Here is a 9,809-nt window from a genome sequence, read left to right on the forward strand (position 1 = left end):
ATGACAAAAAAGGGGAATCGCGTTGTACATTATAGAAATAGAAGAAAGGAATCAACAAGATGAGGGTTCACGGAGTTACAGAGGAAAACTGAAGGTCTAGAGGCCGCTTTCAGGTAGATGCGAAATTACTCAGGAAAACTTCATTCAATCCACATATTCTATCACTACCCAGTAAGTGAATTTAATCGAGATATAATCCATAGTTTTGTTAAAGGTCATTGTGCTGCTTGACACAAGACGGGTCGGTTGATTCTTCAAACTAGGAAGTATACATTCGTTTCATTCGTTTCACTCTAGTCACTAGGAGCAGGTACCTAAACAAGCTAACGTTGTGTTCGTGAAGTTATACGGCCCACTATGTGGACCGTTACCTTCTGTTTGATGTTATTCATCTATGTGAATGATGCCTCCGGAAATAAACTGTAAATTTAAAAAGTTCTAACGTTCTGCGAAAACGATGAAGTATCCTTTTGCATGCAAACAATGAACGCGTGAACGGTGATTTTCAGTAGTCGTTACAGCGATTGAAAAGAACGGAATTTAAAGTGGATTTAGTTGCTACCGAATATGTAAGCCTCAGGTTTCTTCATTGATTCTCTTCAGGCGTTGCTTGTTGCCACCGTAAAAATGGGAGACTCGGCGGTGGAAAAGCGAGTGATGTTGGACATAATTTTATCGTTCATTTGGATCGCTTCAGACAAGCTTCGCAGTCAGTATGGTTTACCATCCATATCCGAGTTTAGTGGACTGAAAGTCTTGAGAGAAAACGAGTGTCATCAGTACAGCAGGTACGAAATCACTGGCGACTGTTGTGAGAACTATTTCTAGCTACTGGGTTGAAAGTGGGCGCTCGGGGAAAAGTGGAGCAATTCAAATTTTTGTTCGTAAAGTGTTCAAATGAGAGAATGAAATTCCTGGATCGCATAAAAGGAGAGATTGGTCTTGTTCCCAGAGGAACCGGTGGAATGTCCTATATCTCACAAACCCAAACCGCAAGACGAATTCATCAAGTTTTAATAAGCTACAACAGTTACTCGATCATGTAAACCGGGAGTTACTCTACTCGATAGTAGTTTTTACGAGCTTGACACGTAGTGGCGCGTTTCGCAATCAATTTGTGCAGGGTCCGCAAGCTTTTGATTATTTCTATTCAGGTTGAAACAGGCAACAGTGCAGTTTTCCCGAATCTCGCGACAAACATATCCAGCTGGTGCTGTGGCGTTGCATTGCGTCTCAGACGATCGTTGGTCAATATACGTTGATTCGTGAGTTGGCAGTTTATGAAAGTTTGTTTGGATTGACCAGCATGACTGGTAGTAAGCGCCATATGATGATTTATTTCAACCCGGCCCTGGGAACCTCAACACCGAGAGTTTTAGTTGGGGTCCAAGTATCTCTTGAAAATAACCCAAATTGGTTTGCAAATGAGNATGTCAAAAATTTTCTACATCATTCGGTGCACCAAAGCCACCGACGACAACGATGACCTTGAAAGAAAAGTTGAAAAATAAGGCACGATCATTGGAGGAACACCACACTACGGGCTTTGCCATACAAAAAGCGTGTATATTTGCTAGGTTGCATCCATATGAGACTGTAAAACCGGTTTATGTATCAGGAGACTCTGGCTTATCGTTTTTTGTCAGACATCGCATCTTTGCTGCTGCTCGAAATGACCGCGGAAATCGAAAACATCGAGGTGAATCTGAGGCGTCCGTTCACTCGAAACGGACGGAGCCTACGCTTGGCGCATTGACCGTTTGCATGAATCAAGAAGCGACGCCAGGACATTTCATATGAAACCTCCACTGCGTGGCTGCATCGAGGCGATTCTTTTGAAAATCAAGCATTCCGTCGGGGAACACCGCAAATGACATAAATAATTTCTGGTAACTGAGATTTTCCCTTAGCTCCCACTGATTACTCTCTGGATCAAAACAAAAATGTAGGTGTTGATGCGTTGAATGTAGTTCTCCACAAATAGAGCGCTTTGATTTACTTTTGTGTAGCCCAGTTTAATCGATCGATTATCTGGATATGGTCAGATTTCATTGCAATCATTGACTAGTTTGCCATTTGAACTGGTGCTGTTTCCACATGCCGTGGAGGAGGTTTTACCTCTGTTCTTGGTTGCACAAGAATCTAACACAAATCTGTTCTCCACCACAGCAGCCTACAGGCTGCCGCTTTCCTTCTTCATTCCCGCAAGTATCTAACACACATCTGTTCGCCACCACCTACCACTACGGACACCAATTCAGCATCCTTCAGCACGGGCCAACGGTTAATATGTAGGATTTTTGTCCGTTCCAAGGTGATTGATTGAGTCAGACAACCAGAGTCGCGCAGGCGGTATGTTTTGGTTTGCGGAAAACTCTTGTTTGAGTATTTCAAATGGCGCGTCCTCCCGGGTCTAAAAGTCGAATTGTCAAATAGTTAAAGCTGACCACTGTGAGACTCCGTTAGGAATTTGATCAGTCAAGCTGAACTTTCCCATTCATGTTTGACTTGAATCAGGTGTTGTAAGTAGGCTTTGCACAACCGCGGAGCCTGACCTACTCAGAGGCCACGGTCAGACGTGTGGTGTGGAGCCGCATGTTTGGTTCAGCGAACGATTGACTACAGGTGGTCGTCATCAAGACCGTTAAACTGCTCAGAAGAAAAGAGTCTGGTGAAAAACTTGCTGTCCAGAGTTAGGGCTTTCTCATCGTGGTCCACTTGATACTGGTGAAGTTTAATACGAAACTTGTGGAACTGCTTTGCCTTCATATGTCGCTTTGTTGCTTTCGTCCAATTGGAGTAGACCCAAAATCAATAAAGGACATTTTGGTCAGGATGAGAGAAATTCGATGGAATTAAGAAGACAATTGTGCATATAGTGAATGATTTGAAGGTCACGTTTTCTGCGTTCCGTCCCTAGGAGTCGCGCAATTTGCTGTCATGCCGTGCATCCAAACTGCAACACGATTCCCCACATTGCTCGGTAATGTAATGGCTTTGCTTTCCGTGCACGGTTCTCATGTGCCGAGCAGGACTCCATTATCGGCACAACAGCGCTCCACACTACTTGCACTCTTGACGCGTTTCCTCTCGGTGAACCGATCGCCGATGCTGGAACAGATTCTTCCAACTTGCAAAGCACTTCCCGCCTTCAGGACATTGGTTTCCGCTTTCCTCTGATTCCCGCACTCGCTTACTGTCAGGAATGTGGTGTCCAATAGCGTTCTTTCTCGTAATATGTTGCTCAAGACTACGCTCACTTTTGAACGATACGTCGCACACACTACAATAAAAATCGACGGTCTCAGCGTGCACGTTTTGGTGCCTCGTAACCTCCGACACGAGAGGGAATGATTTGCCGCATACTATATACTTGTGAGAGCTTTTCTGGTCTGCCTGTTTGATCGGATCTTTGGTTTGAACAAGAGTGGAACATTTGTCCTCCGTTGTCCTTATCGATGGCACTTCGTATACGATTGCTGCTTAAAATTACAAGAGGTGAAGAACTCAATGTCAGTCTCAATAAACTTGTTTAGCTGGCGTCTACTGTTCTTGAATGCAACAGTGCAAATAGCATCCCACTACTGGAATATTGTAAGTGACCGGAATTTTCAGTTGTGCGCTTGCGTTGTAAGTGCACAATTTCACTGCTGAAATCTTGCGGAGCACTTGACGACTAATTCGCCCCAATTGGGAATTATGAGCAGTACGATTCTCATGGTTTGAGTAATAGTTCGTGTTAGCAACCACGTGATTACCATTAAACGCCAAATCATTCGATGGCGATCGGATAATTCACCGTTAATGTGGTTCGCAATTACACGCTATAACAACACTGGCTACTTGATTCATTACTTGGCAGCTGGAAAATTTATCCCGTCAGGCGTATTTATAATTTGTCAATTACGAAATTTTGTACGTCTCTAAATGTGAAAACTGCGACATTCCTGAAGAGTAGTCTCTCTCTTAACTATACCTGGGTGATAGATTTTAAGGGGGCGTTTGGACAATAGCTTGTGGAAAATAGAGAATAATCATGAACGACCTTTAGGTTCACTACACGTGGGTTCTAAGCTCTCGTCGGTGATTTTTTGGTTTAGTGAAACGCGTTCCTCCGACGCTCCGGCCAAACGTTCATTGGAGGGATCACATACGTAGTCATCGTAACATTTACGCTTTTTAAAGCTGATGAAATAAATCATGCCTGACCTGATCCCTTGTGCCACGTTGGATATCTCTGAAGTGCAGATTAAAGGTGGCTTTATTCCGCCTTCAGGTGAGATGGTCATGCTACGCATGGTCAGCTCATGGCCGAATAACGGTTAATCGCAAACGGCTTATGCTTATGCATGCGTTACTTGAGGCAACACATGAAGCGACNGACCAGGCCCTTGTGCCTACATTATAGTGAACCCGCTCTTCAGGATCCCATACAATTGTGGAAGAGAGGCTTATCTTTTTATACAACCCCATCTATTCACTACTGGAGACGGTAACCAGCTCACAAAGGTGTGTCTTCGGACCCAAATACAAATAGGAATGCTGTAGTTTCTTTCATTTCGCTTTATTTGGCCCAGCAGCCCAAACCCAAGAAGTTCTCAAATAAAGGGTGCGAGGCTCAAAATTCACGTACATCCGTTTGAATTGGAACTGGTGATTAAATTTCCATAATCATTTGAAACTAACCTGTAAATTGTAGTGTCAAAACGAACACTAACTCTATGCGTCTCAACGCAGCATGCTGGAACGTAGAATGCAGCAACTAAATAGGTCAGAATGTACGTGTGAAGCGTGTACAGCTGTAACTGCCTTTCGGTGCCCAAGTGCCATGCCACCTGAAGGAAACACGAGGGCTGGTCTACTGCCAGGTTGCACAAGTCCAGATAGGGGAAATCGAGAAGCGGATATCTGCTTCGAACGACGGACCTTTCCGGTCATTAATTTCGTGCACTAACCACGAGACCATCCCAAAAACGCACACAAACTGGTTTCGAGCACCAACTGACAGCTTTCTTTATCAGGTCGGCAGTGTGCTGGATCTGTGTTAGATCTGTGGCACGAGTGGGAGTATATGTTGAGTTTGTCGACGGTTGGAAAGGAGTGGATTTTAAAAATCAACGCAATTTCATATGTTAAGCTTGGGAGGATCATAATTCAGGAGTTAGATGAACGTGGGAAGAACCTCTGATGGATTTCATTTCATTTCACATTTGTGTTTTCGCTTGACATTAGTGAGTCATTCTCACTAAATACACGAAGTCAGTTTAATCTGGGTGGAATATTTTCAACTAATTACACGGTCATCCTAATTTGTCTCCTTATACGACGTCATCAAGAGTCTTTCCGTGTAAGTAAAGGAGTGTCTGTGAAGCACACAGACGTGTGCAGTGTTTCTCTTTCGTTGGAAAAGGTTTGTTGACGGTGATATTTTCCAACTTCATGACGACGACGCAATTGGCTTTCAAAATAGCCCACCTTAGTTCATATACAAAGATTGTTTGAAGCATAGTGAGGAGTCTGGTAAAGAAATTTAATTGCTTTCTCAAGGAAAACTACTCACATGTCTACTGAAAACACCTCGGCAGCCCACCGCCGGTTTCGCTATTTTTGGGACTTATCAGGTAGGTGCAATCCCAAAGATGGGCGAAGCTGGTTATGGGCTGTCGAAGAGTTTTCAGCAAACTTATGAATAGTTTCTTGCATGAAAATATACTGCGATATCTCGAATATCGCGGCAACTGAATCATAAGGCGGCCTTTAAGCAGCACATTCGGTTGTAGAATGTCATAAACGAGAGATTCGCTTAAGTCTCTCGTGGAACGTAAATCGATTTGCAAGTGAGCGTATTTCTCGAACCTCAACGTATTCATCGAGGGATTCCCCAATTGGTACATATTCCAGTCTATGTGTTCTGATAAACTACTGCAAATATTCTGGGAGCAGTACTATGCATGTGACAAATGCACGAACCGGTTAGGCAGTAATCTGGTGCTTGAAGCCACGGAAGCCGCTAATCGCGCCTCTTCCGTTTGTACCGGAGAAATCGTTTGGTGGTCACAAGCCGGTCAGAGCATTTCGTAAATGTAAAAACTTTTTGTTCAGCTGCTCCCCCAAGGAAGTATATATATATCCCTTGTAGACGATAATAATTCGACACGAAATGAAAGTAATTGTTATGTATTACCTGACCATCAAAGCTTGTCTACATGGTTAGACATAAACATTTTCTTCAAATCATTTTGAAGTGCGTTTTAGCTTCAATAATAAAGTCACAGAAAGTTTACCATAATTGATTAATGGTTCACCAAAGCGGTCCAAGTGTGATTGTATTCCGTAGCACCGCTCGCTGTTTTCCGTTTCAGGTTAGTTTATTCCTCACGGTTTCTCAAGTGTGTTTCGTCGGGGTGGTTACGAGAAACCGTTATCAGCGTTGGGTGTTGCAAGTCCGATCAATCTGTACCGACGAGCGTAGCAGTAATGCACAGTGGTGTTTACGCCTTGATGCGAGTCACAAATCTTCAAATGAATTCCAGCTTATGATTTCCAGATTGGTGAATCAGGAATAAACTTGTTGGTCATCCGCTGCTGATAGGTAGTTTAAATTACTCAGACAGCGATCAGTAATGTCATAGCGCCCACGTATGTGTTTTCTGGTACCTGAGTACGAAGTTGTCAGGTATATTATCCAGGTACGTTTCGAAGTAGAGTTGCCTTCGGACTACTAAATAATTGTGAGCAGTGTGAAAGCAAATTCGAACCACTACGTTGAAGAATTTATGGGTATTTGTGTATGAACGCACATGTGACTGGATGGCGATAACTTTGGGGTAAATGTTTTGCTGTTGTAGAAATTGTGAAACCAACATTCTGGTGTTTTCCCGTATGCGTGGTCCGTCTGAGTCCGACTGAGTGTCAGCTCTGAATTTGATATTTCAAACGTCGCTGTATTCGGAAGCAGGCATTATTTCGACATTGTTGTGGACCACAGTCCATAGATGCATTCTTATCACCGTGAACCCTGGCGTGGATAGCCGCCTGATCGCGTGGTGCGATTGACCAAACCAAAACAGTCAACAAACATGCGAGCCTGCCGCTGTGGTAATCACTGTCGCGTACGAGCGACCAAGTGATACTAAGAATTTAACTCACCTGTCGAGGGCGGGTGAGGAACAACGACTGAAATCTGTCTCTCAACGAAACCCGTTATTCCAATCGTAGTTGTGTAGTCCCGTTACTTTCGAAGCTGTTTCTTCTATTAGATAATTTATCGTAAGCACGCGTCTGCGCACCCAGGTCCTTCCGAGCCGTGATAGCTACAGCTGAATTCTGGGAATGACTTCAATGCTGAATGAAGTCAACCGAAGTGAGCGAACGTATCCAGTGACAATAACTGGCAATGAAACACAATTGAAAGGAGAGGGAGATGGATAAACAGACAAAACGACCATCAGTGATTTAGTAGGTCAATTTGAGCCACCGTTTCCGGACGCGCCGCTGTAAAGCCTCATAAAACAAATTGTCAATGAATGTGCGCGACCAAATTGGAAAGACAAGCTGACAGAACATCCGTTGTCCGAAAACCCAGGAAACTAACACATTCGTTAATATTACGGTATTCGTTCGGTTGATTAATTGAAAAGGCTAGGAAACCGGAAACAGGTTTTTGGAAAGTGTTTGAAAAGTTGGGATTGAGACAACATATGTGCCATGAAAACGCGGTCATTAGACGGTCATCAAATACGGTTTGTCAGTTGACGAGACTGTTGACACGAGCATCGATTGCGATTCTGGCCGTTTCTCAGTAGGATTGTCCGAAAACCTCAAGCGAGAATAGAAACATGACTTCGTTCAGATTTGCCTTGCGACCGAGAGAAAACAAAACCACACCAGTCAGGACGAAACAAATTTTACACATTGTGATGCTCAGCAGCCACTTGGTGCTCGAAAAAAGTTTGTGTGCGATTTCGGGATGAACTTTTGGTCGGTGAGCGAATTTAATGACCGGAAAGTTCCGTGGTTCGAACCTGACTTCCGCTTCTCGATTTGCCCAGTATAGGCTTGAGCAACCTGGCAGTAGGACAGCCCTTGTGTTTCCTTTGGGTGGCATGGCACTTGGGCACCTAAAGGCAGCTCTAGCTGTACACGCTTCACACGTACATTCTGCGATCCAACATGCTGCGTTGAGACGCATAGAGTTAGTGTTCGTTTTGAATCTGCAATTTGCAGGTTAGTTTCAAATGATTATATGAATTTGTTGACCAGTTCTAATTCAAACGGATGTACGTCAATTTTGAGCCCTGCACCAGTTATTTAATGACTTCTTGAGTTTGGGCTGCTGGGCCAAATAAACCTCAGGTTCGCCGATCACCTTGAGTCCAGAACGATTCGCTTTCCTCTTGACAAGATCAAACCTCTTGTTAATTCCCCCTGTGAGTTAACGGTGAACAAGTGTAGAGTTCCTTGTTTTCTGACTACTCATGAGTAACATGACTTTCGCCTGCTTATTATGACACCGTTTCGTTTTCCTGCTGCTCGTTTTCCCCACGCTTTGTTCCTACTTAGTGCCTGTTTATCCCTCAGTAAGTGATGTCAATATTTGTTGCGCGCCTGTCATTGCCTGCACGTTCGCCTTGATTGCACCTATTTTTTGAGCGCCCACCCCAACGGAAATGCGAGCTGACCGGGTATCGAACCCGGATCCTCCAGACGGCACGTGTTGTTACCCATGTATCGCGCCTGCCAGATAACCCTCGCTGAGCTTTGTTTTAAATGGACGAAACCGCGCAATCTGACCTGTCACGCGACACGAACGGCTGCGTCGACCCCGACCGAAAGACTCTTTCACATTCCGAACGTACCGACTCCTGTGCCGTTACGGCCAATTCACACTGTCAGACTGCCCTATATGTAAGCCTGTACATCGTTTGGTACTTAGTTGCTCTTGCCCCTATAGAAATCCGTGCTGCGTCAGTGGCCACTTCCCGCTCCTACCGATTGCGTCATTGTTGATTGTACGTCTTATTAATTCATGATGCTTACTAATCCGTTTGTCTGTAGAACCAGTTCCTGTCAGTCTTCAATATATCATATGCTGCCCCACGTCTGTCTCCTCCTATTGACTACTGGCTGCGAAATGCGTATAATCTAATAGTCGCAATCGTCCTGTGAGATCCATAACCGTCGGGATCTTACAAAGTTAATCAACAATGAGGCAGTTAATCAACAATATCGCAGTTAATTAACATTGTCGCGGTTAATGAACAACGCAAGCTCAACCGACGTTTCGCCCTGTCTGACGAACATCCCGCCGACCTTCCTCCACTCGATTAATTCCCCCCGTCGCCCAAGCGATAACTCCCTATAGATCTGAAAGACAGAGCTGCATGGCTGGAAACAAAGATGGCCAAAGTCCGTCGCGAAATGGCTAGCCTCCAGCCTCATCAGCTGTACCCATCAAAATCCGTGACCGTATTCAGAAGCACCTGTGTCCTGCTAGAACACAAATTAAACCAATATTGGACAATTATTTATGCGAATCCTCGCGCTTGCAAACATACTGCCCCGCGCTGAGAACAGAAAGTGCAATGCTACACCCATTTTATCACTTGTGCCTTTCAGGTGAACGACGCGCTGAGAAAAGTGCAATGCTACACCCATTTTATCACTTGTGCCTTTCAGGTGAACGACAGCCACTGACCGACGGGAATAAAACCGACCGACCCGGCTTGGGCAGGAGCCTCGATCCCGTGTATCAATCCGTGAACCGAGACCATTCCGGATGCTCAACGTCTGTATTTCAGTTTGCCCCG

The 9,809-nt window shown here is 44.6% G+C and overlaps 2 protein-coding genes across 2 annotated transcripts in view; one reads left to right on the plus strand and one right to left on the minus strand.

Annotated features, from left to right (window-relative positions):
* T265_07414 (hypothetical protein) overlaps positions 1-9,809 on the minus strand; it is a gene marked incomplete at both ends in the record, with an annotated part of 39,480 nt that overhangs the window by 16,823 nt on the left and 12,848 nt on the right. The window contains one exon of the mRNA XM_009172924.1: positions 3,367-3,479. Coding sequence (XP_009171188.1) covers positions 3,367-3,479 — 113 coding nt within the window. The remainder of the gene's footprint in view (positions 1-3,366; positions 3,480-9,809) is intronic.
* The window catches only part of T265_07413 (hypothetical protein), a gene marked incomplete at both ends in the record, with an annotated part of 29,175 nt that overhangs the window by 16,620 nt on the left and 2,746 nt on the right, over positions 1-9,809 (plus strand). Inside the window, one exon of the mRNA XM_009172923.1 lies at positions 604-709. Coding sequence (XP_009171187.1) covers positions 604-709 — 106 coding nt within the window. The remainder of the gene's footprint in view (positions 1-603; positions 710-9,809) is intronic.

The sequence above is a fragment of the Opisthorchis viverrini genome (genome assembly GCF_000715545.1).
Source record: "Opisthorchis viverrini unplaced genomic scaffold opera_v5_170, whole genome shotgun sequence".
In the NCBI taxonomy this organism is placed as follows: Eukaryota; Metazoa; Platyhelminthes; class Trematoda; order Opisthorchiida; family Opisthorchiidae; genus Opisthorchis; species Opisthorchis viverrini.